The sequence below is a fragment of the Callorhinus ursinus genome, unplaced genomic scaffold (genome assembly GCF_003265705.2).
Source record: "Callorhinus ursinus isolate GAN/ISIS: 27379988/994484 unplaced genomic scaffold, GSC_fseal_2.0 scaffold10, whole genome shotgun sequence".
Taxonomy (NCBI): Eukaryota; Metazoa; Chordata; class Mammalia; order Carnivora; family Otariidae; genus Callorhinus; species Callorhinus ursinus.
Window position 1 is genome coordinate 35,942,411 of NW_027397072.1, and position 18,681 is coordinate 35,961,091.

An 18,681-nucleotide genomic window follows, 5' to 3' on the forward strand; every position below is an offset into this window, starting at 1 on the left:
TGAGGGAAGGACTTCAAAATCAAGATGACAATGGGGGCAGACCTGTGCCACTGAAATGCAGAGGGAGTAGAGCAGAGCCTCCACACGGAGGGGTGGCTCTTTTCCTTTAACCTATAGGAAAATGTGTTCCATCTAGCTGCCCGGTACATGTGTGTTCTACTCTCCCAGCCCCAAAGTAGTGAAAGTATTCTAAGACCAAATTAGAGAGGACTGAAGAAAATATCAACAGAGGGTCAGAGGATGAAACCCAAGAGACTGAGCACATCAAGGCTTGGATGGAGGGGCAACGGGGGTGAATGCCATTGCCCAGTGGGGTGACCCATAGGATAAACCACTGCCATCTGAGGAAGCAGAGTCCCCTCCCTGGCCAGGCCAGGAGTACACTGGGGTGAAGAAGGCACCGGGCCCAAATGCAGATTGGTCCCTTCAGAAGTAAGCGTGCCTGTGTGGGGATTACGGGTGTCAGCAGGACAGAGCCGGGATGGGCAGCGCTAAGGGAAGAAGCTGGAACTAAGGACCTAGACCAAATCAGGGCCCAGGCAGGGAGCATGGAATCCAGATACGGACTCACCTCAAAGTCAGCGGGAAGCATTGAGGTGCAAAACCGGCGGGTGGCCAGCAGTTTGGCAAGGGATGGCCTTGGCAGGCTGGGCGCCACAGGAATTAGATTCACAGGTGAGACCTAGGTGAATGCAGATACCAAGGCCCCAGGCCCCGGGCAGGTGAACTTGTCTCACAGGCAGGCGGTCAAGGGCAGGAAGGCAGAGCAAGGCAGCGGGCAGGAGGAACCCCAGAAGCAGCAGGATCCGGGCCTGTGTGCTGGAGGCGGGTGCTCCGGGGCCCAGGCTCAAGGACTCCACGTTTCTCCAAACGGGAGTTCTGACAAGAAGGCTCAAGTAGCTCTTCTTGGGTAGATGTCAGGCAGCCCGGAGCACCCTGGAAACTTGCAGAGGGACGTGGTTTTTGCCTCCGGTCGGCGGGTGGGCAGAGCCAGAATCCCCTCTTCTGACTCTGGTAGAAAATCCTCGAGACTGCGCAGCAGTGCCCTGCTGTGGAGAAGCCCCATGCCCCCGGGCCTCCGCACGGCCTGTCCTGGAGTAACAGCCCCAGGAACATGGTGGCCCCCAGGCGACCCCACCTGGTCATAACACTCCCCTACTTAAAATACCTCAGGGCTATTCCTGCCCCCTAATGAGGTCCTGTCCCCAGCATTTGCTGAATGCTACGGCAAAGCCAGTGTTTTGTGTTCACCCAGCCCCGCTTCAGCCTCCTCTCCCCAGGCCGAGGAAGACTGCCTTTCCCAGCCTCCCTCGTAGCTGGGTTGGGGCCATGTGACTAATCCTGGTGAACAGGCTGTCAGCGGAAGGAAAGTGTGTTACAGCCCCCCACGCCCAATAAAGCACAGCAAAAGCAGGTGTGAGGTCCCAGGACTCAGCTCCTCCGGCTCGTGGGACTGCTGAAGCTGAACAGTGGCATGGTGACCGTACAGGCTGGTGGCGCCTCCCTCAGCCTGGATCCCTGGGCCTTGGCAGAGGCACCAAACCCAGCCCCTCTCCCCCTTTCCACCCCCCATACACACGAACCCTGGCTGGTACCACACAGGGACCAGAGTGGAAAATAACTCCTCGTTGGATTAGGCACTGAGATCTGTAGTTACTCAGTTCCTGAAACAGAACCTAGACTATTCTAACTAAATACAGCCACCACATGGACCAGGCACACTCCAGCATCTTCACGTGCTGGCCAACCCTCCCACAACCAGCTGTTCTCTCCAGGGACATCTGCCACACCCCTCCATCCCCAGACACAGCCGCCTTGAAGGTGTCTCTGCCCCAACAGACCAGTCTGTCATGCTTCTATCTCTCCGCCACTGAATGTGCTGTGTGGGGACCCCCAGTGCCCTCCTGTGGCTCTCTCTGCAGCGAAGCCTCAACCTGCGCCACCCAGCGGGGCCTTCCCGAGAGCCCTCAGGCGGAGCGCGGGGGTCAGAGGCCCGAGTACCTGTCTCCGCGGCCACACCTCTCCTCTGGTAGTGTAATTGTTTCTGTTCGCTTCTCCGCTAGACTTGAGTTTCTGAGAAGTGAGACTACATCACTGGAAGAACTCAGGGCAGGCTCAATAAGACATTCCATAGATTTTGTGTGTGAAGGCCTGGCTCGGGACAGAACCACCCAGAAGGCACATTTCCAGGCAAATGGTCTCAGTCTCACCTCCATGTGCAGCCAGAGAGAACCTCAACTCAGAGCCTCTATTTTGGGGATCCCAAAGACTCCCTAGGCACCTTCCCCAGGGTACCTTTTCCCATCTGACAAGCTGGGGTCAGAGCCATCTCCCTACCACAGATTATAATCTGCTCCCCCATCCTGAGGCCTCTGGTCATTTCTGTGGCAACAGCTTTCCAGGCCTGACACAGTGGGAGACTGGGAGACAAGCCAGTGTGTGGGCTCGCCATCCTGTCCAGGTGTCAGCTAGAGCAGCCTGTCCAGAGCTGAGGAAATGTGTGTATTGAAAAGGAAAGGAAATATTAAAAACCTGTGTGTGTATGTGTGTGTGTAAAGCTGAAACAAAGATTTATAATTAGGAGTCCTTATAAGAAACCCTGGACAAAGGAGTACTTCCAGAAACGAAAACCAAAGGTTCTGAATGTGACTTGAAGTTGTCCTTGGGCAAAGTGCATCTTTCCAAAACAATTAGTCCAGCAGAGAACCGGACATCCCACCTAATGAGGCAAACTGAAATTAGAGCTAAAAATAATTTCAGGTGTATTTTGAAAAGAATTCAAAAGACCATTCAATCCACAAACCTTCACCGAGCACCCATGCTATATCTACCACCATGCTGGGACCACGGATGAATGGAGGACTATTTCTCCAACTCTGCTTAAAAAAGGAGCAAGCCTAAATTAGTAGGAGCTATTGAAAGGACCGGGGTACAAAGATGTGCTAAGCGATGATAAGAATATAGAATCATTTTTCTTGTTGTTGTTTCTCCATAGTCAAGGCTTCTTCCTCTCTTTTGAAGTGGACACACTGGAAGGTTCTGGATCAAATGTCAGCAAATCTATGGGATGTACTGAGACCCACAAACACCGAACTGGTGAAGTCACTCCAGAGTTTTGAAGAGATGAAAAGCAAAATACCATCCTGGAAATGTCAGCCAAAACGTGTCTCCCATGGTTTTACTCAGCCACTAGACCAAATGAGTCTGAATCCATTAGTCTTACCTGTAGCTCTGGTGTCCCCCCCGCCAGGGTCACGCCCAGCGCCATTTTCACTAGCACTGGGACATCACATTTTATCTGTTTTGTTTTTTAAGATTTTATTTATTTATTTGACAGAGAGAGAGCATGCTCACAAGCAGCGGGAGAGGCAGGCAGAGGGAGAGGGAGAAGCAGGCTCCCTCCTGAGCAGGAAGCCCAGCGTGGGGCTAAATCCCAGGACCCTGAGATCATGACCAGAGCTGAAGGCAGACACCCAACCAACTGAGCCACTTAGACGTCCCACAGAACACCTTTTAATCTGTTTCTTCACTTGGAAATCGGTATGTTACTAGTCCCTGCTTCCCACAGTGGAAATGATATGATGAATATTCAGCATAAAAATAGTTCCTGCCACGTGGCAAACGTTCGACAAATGGTAGTAATTATCAGCTGAACCTGGGGCTCCTTCGTACATTGAGAATCATGGTGGCATGGCCCCTCGGAGGAGGAAGCTTTGGAGAGAAATCATGTAGACTTCCCAAACTCCTCCAGGGGGACTATGCCATAAGTCAGCCAGTCTGGGAGATGACATCTCAGTATTTGGGGAGCTCTTCTTCAGCCCAGCTTTCAACAGGGCCTCAGGTACGTTCTCTTGAATACCTGCGGTGGTGGCACATTTGCACTCTAGATACTAATTTTTGGAAAAAGATAAAAGTCGTTTTCAGATGAGGCTGGCGAATTATATAGGCAATTGAGATGAGTAATATCATCTATTTAAAGTGGATTATGATAACATACGGAAACCGGTTCTCTTTAGTGGCTCCAGAGAGCAGGATATCTAGCGATCTGACCCCTCCTAGACACCAGGCGGCTGGTGCAACACTGCCACCTGGTGAAGCCTAAGGGAACTACAGGGAAGTTCTTTAAAGACCAATAAATCTCTCAAGGCACCAAGCGGAAGGGGGAGCTCCTGGACAGCAGCGTCCTGGAGTCCCCAACTCTGCCGAGATCTGCTCAGCTAACTCTAAGTCTTTGCCAGGCAATTAGCATTTCCTTCCATTCCTTTTTCTTTCTTTCTTTCTTTTTTTAATTTTTATTTATTTATTTGAGAGAGAGCACATGAGAAGGGGAGGGGTCAGAGGGAGAAGCCGACTCCCTGCTGAGCAGGCAGCCTGATGCTGGACTTGATCCTGAGACTCCAGGATCATGACCCGAGCCGAAAGCAGTTGCTTAACCAACTGAGCCACTCAGGTGCCTCGATTTCTCTTTCTTTTTAAACCCAGAGACATGAATCACACACACACACTCATATATATATATATATACACATTACATATAATATATATACACACATTTTAGACAATTTTATATACATTGCATGCATACATCTTAACTGTACCATTTCAACAGACAGATACACGCTTGTGTAATCCATATCCCAGTTGAGATAAGGAGCATTTTCATCACCCTAGAAAATATCCCTGGGCCCTTCCCCAGGCAGTCCTCCTCTAAGAGGCAGTGACTCTTCTAATTTCTGTCACTAGAGACCAGTTTTATCTTTTCTAGAGTTCCATGTAAACAGAATCATATAGTCTGCACTGTAGTGTTCTGACTTCCTTCACTCCACATGATGTTTTTGAAATTCATCCGTGTATTAGGAGCCCATTCTGTTTATTGTGGAGTGATAGTCCATTGTGTGAATATGCCATAATTTGTCTTTCAATTAAGCTGCTGAGGGACATCTGGGCTGTGTCCAAGAATAGTACTACGTACTAGGAACATTCTGTGTTAAGTTTTCTCACGAACAAATATTTTCACATCTTGGGCAAATATTCAGGAGTCAGCTTTCTGGTCAATGTGTAGGTATATGTTTATCTTTATAAGAAGCTGCCAAATCATTTTCCAGTATGGTGATAGAATTTTTACCTTCCCACCTGCAGTATTCCTTTCATTTCTAAAGTTCGGAGGAGTCCAATTCTACATGAGCGGCAAAACAAGGAGAAGAAGCCTTCATATAAACTATTATGTCAGCATTAGGTGAGGTAGACCTTCTATAAAACACCACACTTTAGGGGCGCCTGGGTGGCTCAGTCCATTAAGCGCCCAACTCTTGATTTCGGCTCATGTCATGGCCTCAGGGTCGTGTGATCGAGCGCCTCATCTGGATCAGGGTGGAGCCTGCTTAGGATTCTCTCTCCCTGTTCCTCTGCCCTTCCCTCCCTTCATGTGTGTACAAGTGCTCACTCTTTCTCTAAAAAACGGGGAGTTCACTCAAGGGAAAGGATAGAGGGGCCAGCATGAAGGGCTCCCACTTTCTCCATTTCATCATAACAAAACAATCGGAGATCAAATTCTCAGTATAGATATCTAACAAAGGACTTGTGTCAAGAATGTATCAAGAACTCTCACAAATAAACCAAAAAATTCTTTTAAATGGACAAAAGACTTGACTAGTCACTTTTAAAAAAGTAGATATCCAGATGTCTCATTAACATTTGAAGGAGTGATCAATATCATTAGTTATCAGAAAAATGAAAATAAAAGCCACCATGAGAGATTACTAACCAGGCCGTTAAAATTTAAAAGACTAAAGTTACATGTTGAAAAACTGGAACTCTCATACTTTCCTGATAGAGGTGTTGTAAATTGCTAAAGTCATTTAGAAACCATTTGACATTATCTTCTAAAGTTAAACGTATGTGTGATCCAGGACCCAGGAATTCTACTCCTAAATTTATATATATATATATATCCAAGAGAAAAACATATGTCTACTAGGAATGTGCATAACAGTTATACTCATAATAGCCCCAAACTGGAAACAACTCAAATATCCCTCAACAGCAGGATGGATAAACAAACTGCCATATATTCATACAATGGAATACTACACCATCAGTGAAAAAGAACAAATTACTGATACATGCAAGATGGTTGAATTACACAAAATGTGGAGTGAGGAAGCCAGATACAAAAAATTACATACTATATGATTTTTTTTTAAAAAGATTTATTTATTTATTTATTTCAGTGAGAGAGAGCAAGAGTGAGCTCCCATGAAGGGAGGGAGGGGCAGCGGAAGAGGGAGAGAGAAACTCAAGCAGACTCCATGCTGAGCAGGAAGCCTGAAATGGGGCTCGATCTCATAACCCTGAGATCAGACCTGAACCAAAACCAAGAGTCAGACACTTAACTGACTGAACCACCCAGGCAGCCCCATACGATATGATTTTTTTTTTTTAATGATGATCAAGAATAGGTAAAACTAGTCCAGGATAATAGAAACCAAAACAGTAATTACCTTGGGGGACAGGGAGGTGAGAGGCTGGGAAGATGAGGTGGGGTGGGGGTGGATTGACTGGAAAGAGGCAATGGGGAGCCTTCCGGGAAAAATGGAAATGTTCTGTATCCTGACCTAAGATGTGTTGGTGGTTACGTGGGTCTATGCATATGTAAAAGTTCATCAAGCTGCATACTGAAGATTTATACACATTAGGAATGTTTAACCTCAATTAAAATAAAATTTGAAAAAGAAATCTATGAACCCACAGTGATACCACAAAAACAGGGTGGGAGGTGGTGATGGAAAGTTGTTATTTTTGTAAGGATGCCAGCCAGCTACTTGATGTAGAAGGAATGATAGAGTTAGAAAAATACCATTCTGTAAGCACTAATAATTGATTCAGGCAGGGATCATCAATGAGTCCAAAAACATTGGGGGAAGGTTGTTGCTGGGAAACAAAGTATTCATAGATTACTTATTAAGTCCAAAAGGAGAGATTATTAATTACAATGAAGGAATTTGGACTGCACCACATGTAAACAAAGTAATCAAATTTAGCATTAGGAATAACAGGACAAACTGGCATCTTGAGTCTCTTGATGTGACTTGAGGATTACACAACATCTATGTAGATTTCTTGCCAAAAATGCTTAATCTGAATCTAATCATGAGAACGTAATAAAAAAATACGGATTGTGGGACATTTGACAAGTCAACTGGCCTGGACTTCTCAAAATGAAAGACTAGAGAGGTCGAAAGACCATTCTAGACTGAAGAAGACTAAAGAGGCAGGACAAACTTTGCGATGTGTCATCATTGACTGGAAACTAGGCGGTGGGGCTGTAAATGACATTTTGGGATAAGTGTGAATAAGTTAAAACTGGCTCTATGTTAGATAACATTATTGAATAAATGTTACATTTCTTGAGTTGAATGGTGGCATTGTGCTTATGTTGGAGAATGTTGTTGCTCATACAAGATGCAAGCTGATACATATTCGTACAAAACATACAATATCAGGATGAAATGCCACAATGTAGGCAACTTAGTTTCAAATAGTTCAGCAAAGGAAAACATATATAGACAAAGCAAATGTGGTAGAAGGAAAAGAAAAAGGAGAAGGAAGGGAAGAAAGGAGGGAGGATCCTCAGCTTCCTTCCTGCTGTTGTTTCATTGTAAAATTCATTAGGTTAATAAAATACTGCCATTTCTTTTTTTTTAACATTTTATTTGTTTGTTTGTTTGTTTGAGAGAGAGTGAGAGGTGCAGGAGAGAGAGAGAATCCTGAGGCAGACTCTTCGCTGAGTGCGGGGCTCGATCTCACCACCCTGAGATCATGACCTGAGCTGAAACCAAGAGTCGGACGCTTAACCTCCCGAGTGCCCCTAAAATACTGCCATTTCTTTTTTTTTTTTAATACTGCCATTTCTAAGGACAAAAGAAACCAGAAATTTCCTGCCTTGCATGCCAATCTTAACAACCTAGAACTTGGGGATGCAAGAGCCACTGGAGTCCAGTAGACGAGCCCTTGGCCCAGATCAGGGTGGTGAGTTAGATCTAGGACACCACATATGATTGAGATCCTTCGTGAAAAGGAGGCAGAAAATAAATCTAACCACCAAAAAGGGGAGTCCACAGAGACACATGAGCACCCCCAAACTTGGTGATGGAAGTTGGGGATGGGGATTTTCCTCTAGTAAATCATAATCTCAGACCTATTTAAGGAGCATTTGTGCGTTTGTCATTTGAGGTAGTATTTCCTACATGGGCCAGGAAATCTCAGTCGACAAAATGGATTTATTCAATTCTTCTCTGGAGAAACACCCACAACCCATTTTTTCAGTATTCCCACACCGTAAGGTCAATAACATTTAAGCTCATAACTCATGATTATGAAACCATGAGAAACCAAGCCAGATTAAAGTAGAACAATATCTTTCAAGTTCTGAGAAAAAAATAACAGCCAGTCTAGAATTCTTTACCTGCTGAAAATATACATCAAGGACTAGGGCAAAAATAAAGACATCAGTCAACAAAAACTGACATTTTACGATCAGCAGATCCTTACCAGAGTAACCTCTAAAAGATCTCATTCAGGAAGAAAGGATATGCCTCCAGGAGGAAGTTCTTCTGGAATGCAAGAAAGAATAGAGATAAACATTTGGGTGAATCTGAACAATGACAACGTTAGCACTTATACTTAAGATGGCGGGGGTGGGGCAGGAGTGTGGTATATCTGTTGCAAACTGACCCAGTTCTTCACCCTTCCCTGTGTCCACACCCTCTGTGATGTGATTGTACAGTTCCTTTAATACAGAGGTGGAGTCTCTTTCCCCACCTCTTGAATCAAGGCTGGCCTTGTGACTTGCTTTGGCCAATGGAATGTGATGAAAATTTGGGTGTGCTAGTTTTGAGCTGAGGCTTCAAATGGCATTGCATGCTTCTATTCTCTTGGTCCCTGCCACCAGGAGAACATGTTGAGCTAGCCCACTGGAATAGTAGGGAGGAGAGCAGAGCCTTTCCATCCAAGACCATCCTCTGCCAGCCAGCCACAGCCAACCCACCCCCTGACTATAGACACAGGACCAATCCCAGCTGAGATCAGATCAGCAGCACCGTCCAGCTGACCTGCAGATTCATGAGGAATCATACGTAGCTGTTGTTTTAAACCACTAAATTTTAGGGGTGCTTCAGTCGGTTAAGTGTCTGACTTTGGCTCAGGTCATGATCTCAAGGTCCTGGGGTCCTGAGCCCCGCATGGAGCCCTGCGCTCAGCGGGCAGCCTGCTTCTCCCTCGCCCTCTGCCCCACCCGCCCCCACTCATGCTCCCGCTCTCTCTCAAATAAATAAAAATCTTAAAAAAAACACACACACTAAATTTTAGACTGGTTTGCTATGCAGCAATAATTGATACAGTTATGATTGAAGTTAAAACCTTCTAGGGTCCTTAATGTTGTTGTAGGAACAATAATGATATTAATTTTAGAGTTTCAGTTAAACGTGCTTTAATATAATTCAGCTTGTTAACAATGTTAACAATAACCATTAAAAAGAATAGAAACAGAGTATATACATTTCAAACCTGCAAAGTAAAAAATAAAACTTATTAATCAATCCGAAAGAAAACAAGAAAGAAGAGGGGAAAGGCAAATAGAACAAGACTAACTGGTAAAAATATATTGGTGTAATGGTTAATTTTATGTATCAGTTTGATGGGGCCAGGGATGCCCAAATACCTGGTTAAACATTATTTCTGGGTGTGTCTGTAAAGGTGTTCCCAGAAAAGATTAGTATTCGAATTGGGGGACTGAGAAAATCAGAGTGCCTCTCCAGTGAGGGTGGGCATCGTCCACTATGTTATGGGCCTAAATGGAACAAAAAGGCCGAGGGCTGAATTAGCTCTCCCTGCCTGACTGTTGAGCTGAGACATTGGTCTTCTGCCCTCGGTGCTCTTGGTTCTCAGGCTTTGGACTTGGGCTGGAATGACACTCCCAGTTTTCCTGGGTCCCCAGCTTGTAGACAACAGGCCATGGCACATCAGTCTCCATAAATGCATGAGTCAATTCCTTATAATAAATATCACTATTTATCCAATAGAATATATATATCCTATTGGTTGTGTGTTTTTGGAGAACCTTAACAAACTCTTCCAGAAGTGGGAAAAATCATTAAGTTGGATAATGCCAAGAATGCAAGTATTCTTTGGCATTAGAAAGTCTATCATTAAAAAAAAAAATCTATCATTATAATGTACCACATTAACAGATTAAAGAAAACCATATGATCATCTCAAAAGATGCACATTTTACTTCTGTCCAAGAAAAGTTATTTTTAAGAAAATATAAAAAGACACATTCCATTATATTCATCATTTTTATTGGACTACACCATCATAAAGTATACATGATGAACAGGTCTTAAATGACTATATCAACAATACCTAATAGTTATAGAGCACTTGATAGCTTGCAAATCACTTTGCATCCATTATCTACATAGTCTAGCCACTCTGAAGGAGGTATTACATTTTTAAAAAATATACAAATGAGGAAACAGATTTAAAAGGATGAAGTGATTTGTCCCAAATCCCAATTATTTTCATTCTTTGTTGGTTCTCTATGATTTCCTGTGTTATATATCAAATTAAAATGAACAGATATCTACATACAGGTAATACATTATAGAAGAAAAAACACACCAAAATTCTGAATTCAATTCTCCAGTGGTTTTTACATGCTCTTGGAACAAAGCTATAAATTAAAAAAATTAACACAAGTTTATGTGTTTATATTCTTAATCATATCTATCCTTCCTTCTGAAATTTATAATCTACAATTAAATACTGGCATTTCCTCAACTTAAACACTATAGTTCCTTGAAAGCTAGATGAAGCTTGCAGCCTGGTAGTTCCTACCTACCAACGTGGTAACTTATATTGAAGAACAAGTGAGCACTCCTCTTGGTACTTAATCCTAACTGGTTGCAAATGACCTATGTATGCCACAAAAATTTGACAACAACTTGACCTGCTATTTTGGTGTCAAATGAAAGGATGTCATGGGGAATATGTAGTAGTGCCTTTCCCTACTTCTTAAAGTACAGCTAAAAACCATGGACATTCTGTATAAAACAACATAAGATTCTGAAAGGTGGAGAGAATGCAGACCAGTTGGGGACCTCAGTACCTGAAGAACACCACAGCACTGAGGTCCTTGGGTTTTCCTTTTGCCTCATCTATCCCAGACTGGATTCAGAAGAAGTTGGCAACCGAGAAATGCCAATGAGCACAGACCAAAAAAAAAAAAAGGGCAGGGGGGGCAAGAAAAGTCTGTTCTTTCTGGAAAAAGGATGAGGAAAGAAGTGGCCTAGGAAGACAGAAAACTTTTAGACAATAACCAACCTACTCCAGCCGAAGACCCAAGACCAAGTGGGGAGGCTACACTTCTACCCTCACCAGTCTGTAACGAGGCTCCTCAATGCTCCACCCCCACACCACAGTAGTATTGAGAGGGTCAAGTCAGGACAGAATTTTCCAAACCAACTCTTTCCCCATCCCATCCTGGCAGTGTCCACTGAAGACGACGTGGGGAGTAGGCTTCCAATCCTACCCAGAGACAAGACGTCTCTCCCCTTCCTTGCTGGTGTGGTGTCAGTAGAGGTCTGGTAGGGAGTTGTAACCCCCACCCCCACCCCTACCTGGCGGAGTGAGGCCCCCTATCCAGGTGTCAGTAGAGGCCAATGATTTCCCTGCACTTCCAACACCAACCTACAGTAATAAGCAGTATCCCCTCAACCCTTTCTCCACAGAGGCCTGCCCAAACAGAAGTTTAAATAGGACAGAGTCTCATAACATAATACTCAAAATGCCCAGATTTCAACTGAAAATTGTCAGCACACACAGAAGGAAAATCTCAACTTGAATGAGAAGACAACCCACAGACGCCAACACCAAAATGACACAGATGTTAGAATTACCTGATAAAAGATTTTAAAACAGCCATCATAAAATGCCTCAATGAGCAATGGCAAACATGCTTGACACAAATTTAGAAAATAGTTTCACTAAAGAAATATAATACAGAGAATCAAATGGAACTGAAAACTATCACTGAAATAAAATCCAATGATGGAGTCAACATCAGAATGGAAGAAGCAGAGGAAAGAATCAGTGAAGTTGAAGATAATATAAATCTGAACAGAAAGAAAATTACCATGGATGGAATTGTGTTAACCATCCCCCAACCACCAATTCATGTTGAAGCCCTAATCAATGTGACTGTATTTAGAGATAAGAGTTTGTAGAAGGTAATTAAGGTTAACTGAGGTCATAAGTATGGGGTCTTAAGCTGATAGGATTGGTAGCCTTGTAAGAAGAGAGAATTCTCTCTGTGCCCGCACGCACTGAGGAAGGATTGTGAGGACACTGCAAGAAGGTGGCCATCTACAAGTAGGAAGAGAACCTTCTTACCAGAAACCAATCAGCAGACACCTTGATCTTGGCCTTCCCAGCCTCTAGAATGCTGAGAAAGTAACTTCTGTTGTGTGAGCCCCCCAGTCTATGGTATTTTGTTATGGCACCCCCAAGCAGATTAACAGATTTTGGCACCTAGAGGAGGGGTACTGTTCTAACAAACACCTAAAAATGTGGAAGCACCTTTGGAACTGGGTAATGGGTAGAGGATGGCAGAGTTTTGAGGTGCACACTATAAATATGGATGTTAAAGGCCACTCTGATGAAATCTCAGACAGAAATGAGGAACACATTACTGGAACCTGGAAGGAAGGTAATCCTTATTGTAAAGTGGTAAAGAACTTGGCTGAACGGTGTTCTAGTGTTTTGTGAAAGGCAGAACTTGTGAGCAAAGAAACTGTGGACATTCAACACAGATTTCCAAGCAAAGTGTTAAAGGTGCAGCTCGGGCCCTCCTTACTGCTTATAACAAAATAGGAGAGGCCGAGAGATAAATTGAAGAAGACTTGTTAAGCAAAAACAAAAACAAAAACAAAAACAAACAAAACAAAACCCTAGAACTTGGAGATTTAGAAAATTCCATCCACCCATGTTGCAAAATAGGAGAAAGCTTGTTCTGCCTGAGAACACTAAGGGTGTGGCTGAACAACCATTTGAAAAAGAGATCATGGGTGTGACTCATGGGTGTGATTAAGTTCAGGCATCTCCACAGAAGCCAGGGATTATATCAGCAGAAACAAGCCAGCTGGGCCCAAGGGACAGAAAAACTAGACAAATGGAGGAAGACTGTCCGACTTCTTAGATCCTACAGGACTGGACAGTAAAGCTACTCAGCCATGAACATGCTTTTTGTTTCAAAAAAAAAAAAGAGTGACTCAAGTCAATTTCAGGATCATTGCTGCCTCCTGTTTCAAAGGGTAGGGACATCATCTCAGTTTCAATAGGCCAGCAGAGCCTTAGTGGTGAGACTGCTGTACCAGTGGGTCCAAAATGTGGGATCACTGCCTCAGTGGGTCTGTAAGGTGGGGCATCAAGCCAAACAGCATCTGTTCTCAAGACTTAAGATTTTATGGAATTTGTCCTGCTGGGTTTTAGACTTGCTGGGGACCTCTCACTCCTTCCTTCTTTCCTCTTTTGGAATGAGGATATTTATCACATGCCTGTCCCACAATTATATTTTGGAAACACATAACTTATCTGGTTTCGTAGATTCACAGCTGAATAAGAATTTTGTCTCAGGATAAATTACACCTTAAGCTTCACCCATATCTGATTTATGTGATATTTAGGTAAGACTTCAGACTTGATGCTGCAATGAGTTAAGATTTGAGGGGTTGTTGGGATGGAGCAAATGTATTTTGCATGAACATGAATTTGGGGGAACTAGGGGCAGAATGCTATGGACTGAATTGTGTGCCCCCCAAATTCATATGTTGAAGTGCTAACTCTCAAAATGATTGTATTTGGACACAGGGCTTCTCAGAGGTAATTAAGGTTAAATGAGGTCATAAGGCTGGGGTCCTAACCAGATAGGACTGGCAGCTTTATAGGAAATAGAAGAGAGTTCTCTTTTCCCCTGCAAGCACCAAAAAAAGGCCTCATGAGGATACAGCAAGAAGGTGGCCCTCTGCAATCCGGGAAGAGAGCCCTCACCAGAGGCCAAAGCTGACACCTTGATCTTGGACTTCCCAGCCTCCAAAACTGTGAGAAATTCATTTCTGTTGTTTGGGCCCCCCCATTCTACATTATTTTGTTACAGTAGCCTGAGCAGATTGAGATAAAAATATACTGGAAAAAAAAAAATCACAGAACAGAGCCTCAGGAACTTGTGGGACTACAAAGATCTAACATGTGTGTCATCAGGGTCCTGGAAGGAGAAAAGGAGTGAGGGCTGGAAAATGTGTTCAAAGAAATGATGGCTAAAAATTCCCCAACACATAAACCTACAGATTGAAGTTCAGAAAACAGGATAAACTCAAAGAAATCCACATCAAGACATATCATCAAACTTGTGAAAACTAAAAACACAATACTCAAAATATGCAATAACCTTCGAAGTTCCAATGGAAAAAAAATATACACAAGGCTGTCATGTGCCTCTACCCAAGAATAAAATGGTGAAAGGTAAGTATTTCAAAGCCTTTTCGAATCTTTCACAATCCAATAGGCAGTGTCAGCTCAGGTCTACAACTTAATTTGACTATGGTATGACTAAATCTAAAGTACAAACTACATACGATTGAGGTAAAATCTTTATAAATAAGCATATTCTCAGGTAACTTAGCTTAAAATAGGTAGCTTAAGATAGACTGAAAACATCAAAGGTCCCTCCTATACCTTCTCTTTCTAGGCTGTCAGCCTTGACCCCTGGAGTTAATATGATTCTTAGCAAGCTGTGAATCAATAAGCAAGGTCTCCAAGACAAAAAGCGCAGAAGCAGACTGCCAGGCCAACGTTCCTTGGCATCAGGGTGGAAACTTTGCACCTGACCAACTAACGAGTCTAACATTTTCCCTGGTTGGGAGCACTCAAATTTGAGTAGTTATCTCAATCAACATTTCTTGAGTTCACTACCCCAGTTCTTTTTCTCGAACCTTCTCATCTATCTCCTAAGTGACCTTATACTTAAGCCTAAGGACAACTTTCCTTCCACCTCTACTCCCAAACCCTGGACAAACTCATTGTGAATTCTCAATCTCTTATTTCTGCCTCTGCAATTTCCCTAAAGAAACCCTCATCTCTTTAAAGCTTCATCTCCTTAGCATTAAGAGACTATCCAGCGAAGATCTCTTCTTTGCATCATCGCACACCCTATTTCTCCCACAAGGATTTGGAAGCTTACATACACCTTAGAGTGTTGGAAATAATCTTCCTCTTTCCCCAAGGAAATTCAAAGTCCTCTGCTGCACTGAAAAAATGTAAAACCCCTCCTTCACATTCTAAATAAGCTATGCCTTGTATCAGCAATGACTTCTCAATTAATATCTTTTGTGTAATACACGCTGAAATTCCTTTGTAGCCCTCACACCGTGTTTAGTAATTGTTCGATAAATATGTTCTGAATGTACCACATTTACATAGTCTTTATCCAGTATGAATTCTCTTTTGCTGGCCAAAGGCTGAATGCTCACTAAACGCTTTTCCATATTCTTTGGTTTTCCCTCCAGCATGGGTTTTCTGATGTTGAGAAAGGGATGAACTCTGGCTGAAAGCTTTTCCACATTCCTTACACTTATAGGGCTTTTCTCCAGTGTGAGTTTTCTGATGCTTTGTAAGAGATGAGCTCTGGCTGAAAGCTTTTCCACAGTCCTTACACTTATAAGGTTTCTCTCCAGTGTGTGTTCTCTGATGACGAATAAGGGCTGAGCGGTCACTGAAGGCTTTGGCACAATCATTGCATTTATAGGGTTTCTCCCCAGTGTGAGTTCTCTGGTGTTGAGTCAGGGCTGAACAGTAGCCAAAAGCTTTCCCACACTCATTACACTCATAAGGCCTCTCCCCAGTATGAGTTCTCTGGTGCTGAATAAGGCCTGATCGATCACTAAAGGCTTTCCCACATTCATTACATTTATAGGGTTTCTCTCCAGTGTGAATGACCTGATGCTGGGTAAGGAATGTGCTTTGGCTAAAGGCCTTCCCACATTCGTTACACTCATAAGGTTTCTCTCCAGTATGAATTCGCTGATGTTGAGTGAGGTATGAGCTCTGATTAAAGGCCTTCCCACATTCATTGCATTCATAGGGCTTCTCTCCAGTATGGATGATATGATGCCGAATAAGGGCAGAGCGGTGACTGAAGGCTTTCCCACATTCATGACATTCGTAGGGTTTCTCTCCAGTATGAATTCTCTGGTGTAGAGTAAGGTGTATGCTCTGGCTAAAAGCTTTACCACATTCATTACATTCGTAGGGCTTTTCTCCTGTGTGAATTCTCTGATGCAAGACAAAAGCTGAGTAGTAACTAAAGGCTTTCTCACACTCATTACACTTCCAAGGTTTCTTCTCTGCACAAATTTTCTCGTGCCTCATTAGATCTGAATTTTAAGTTCTTTTTAAATGAATCACAGTTGTGTAGTCTCTCTCCTTGCTGTTGAGTAAGTAATGATCTTTGACTAAAACTTCCCCCAAATTCATCACACTGGTAACTTCCCTCCCCAGAAGATTTCTTCTGAGTGACAACCTCCTGTATTAAATGTTTCTCATGGTTTTCCTCCTGACTCTCTAAAGAATCCTCACATTCACTGGAACTTTCCTTTGGAAATCTTTCTATTAACACACCAGCGGCTGATTCTTCCTCAGAAATACCCTGCTCTGGAGTAAACTCCTTGCTTTCTGGTATTGTCTCCCAGTCTGAAAGAAACAAAAATACACATGTATCATTTCCTACACGGGAAAGAAAAATAACTATTGTGGTAGGAAAATAATGAAAAATGTTTACAAGAGAACACAGACACTTGAAAGCTCTCAAAAATAGCTTTGCAATTCTGAAAGAACTTGAGAAAAGAAAGGTGAGTGGGCAAAGAAATGCAACTGCACAAAAGGGAAAGAGTGAGCAGGAACTCAATACTCTTCTATCTAGGCAGGTAGGAGATGAGAAAGAATAACAGAGACTAAGACTAGGCAGAGGTCATGTGGGTAAATGGCAGAGAAGATTTAAAAACGGGTGAGGTGGAGCCAGAAAAAGACAGTCTCACAGGGATTGCCCACTCTTATCTCTTACTGGAGCCTCTGCACCTCATGTCTTGAGAAAGACCATTGTTAGTTGATCTCCTTGCTACCAATCTTTCCCCATCCCAGGATTTCCCAATCACTGCTAACAGACTAACCTTCAAAACCTTAAAAAAAACTCTGTTGGTTCCATGGACCCAAGATGAGACACATATTCTCTAAGCTAGCATTCAAAGTGGTCCAGATCAGGGTGCTGGGTGGCTCAGTTGGTTGTGTCTGCCTTTTGCTCAGGTCATGATCTCAGGGTCCTGGGATCGAGTCCCGCATCAGGCTCCCTGCTCAGTGGGGAGTCTGCTTCTTCCTCTCCCTCTGCCCCTCCCTCTGCTCTTGTGCACTCGCTCTCTCTCTCTCTTTCTCTCAAATAAATAAAACCTTAAAAAAAATAAAAAACAACAACAACAAAGAAACAAAGTGGTCCAGCTCAGCAAATTCACATCATCACAAAGCTTAGTGATTAAGAGGCAAATCGAACAACTGGGTGGCTCAGTCAGTAAGCATCTAACTCTTGATTTCAGCTGTCACGGTTTCAGGGTCATGAGACTGAGCCCCATGTCAGGCTCTGCGCTTAGCATGGAATCTGCTTGGGATTCTCTCTCCCTCTCCCTTTGCCCCTCCCATCTGTCCTCTCTCTCTCAAATAAATAAATATTTTAAAAATAAAATAAAATAATAAATCTTAAAAAAAAAAAGCAACTGATCACCTCTGACTGCCCCACACCTAACAAACTTTAAAGACTTAAATAGAGGGGCGCCTGGGTGGCTCAGTCATTAAGCGTCTGCCTTCGGCTCAGGTCATGATCCCAGGGTCCTGGGATCAAGTCCTGCATCAGGCTCCCTGCTCCGCGGGAAGCCTGCTTCTCCCTCTTCCACTCCCCCTGCTTGTGTTCCCTCTCTCACTGTGTCTCTCTGTCAAATAAATAAATTAAATCTTAAAAAAAAAAAAGCCCTATAAAGAGTTAAATAGAATGAAGTTTGAAAAAAAAGAGCAGCATGTAGGGAGAAGGGTCAAATCCCTAGATGCTCAGATTGGTTCCCAACCTGTCAGGACAACTGCCCCAAATCCTAGGTTTCCTAGTAAGAGTTTTGGGAGAAAAGCTAAAAATGTTTAAATATTTCCAGGCTTAAATGGTCTTTAATATCCATTCCAACCATGACTCTATATGAAATAAATCAATACAATACAATGTTCTCAACTGCATATAATCAGGGAAGTACCTGGAATTTTAAAGGGCAAATGGGTAGAAACAGGTTAAAGGCAAATGGACTTTCAGCTAAGGGGAACAGAAGAATTAAATCCCAAAATGTCCATGGAGAACACAGTTAATGGAGGAAAGTAGGAGATTGCCTGTCTGGTGTTAAGGGTTCAAGCTGAAGGATAAAGAAGGTGAAATGGTTAGGCAGGTAGTAACAAAAGCCTTGAAAGCAGGGTAGAAGAATACAGAACTGGCAGAGTGGGGAATCCAGCAGTGGTATGCTGCCTCAGTTAGATAAGGGTAAGACT

The 18,681-nt window shown here is 43.3% G+C and overlaps 1 protein-coding gene across 1 annotated transcript in view; it reads right to left on the reverse strand.

Moving 5' to 3' along the window:
* Nucleotides 1–10,353: 10,353 nt before the first annotated feature.
* The window catches only part of ZNF2 (zinc finger protein 2), a 59,165-nt gene continuing 50,837 nt past the window's right edge, over nucleotides 10,354–18,681 (reverse strand). Inside the window, exon 8 of the mRNA XM_025868166.2 lies at nucleotides 10,354–16,425. Within this exon, the coding sequence (XP_025723951.1) occupies nucleotides 15,538–16,425 (888 nt within the window). The 3' untranslated portion in view covers nucleotides 10,354–15,537. The remainder of the gene's footprint in view (nucleotides 16,426–18,681) is intronic.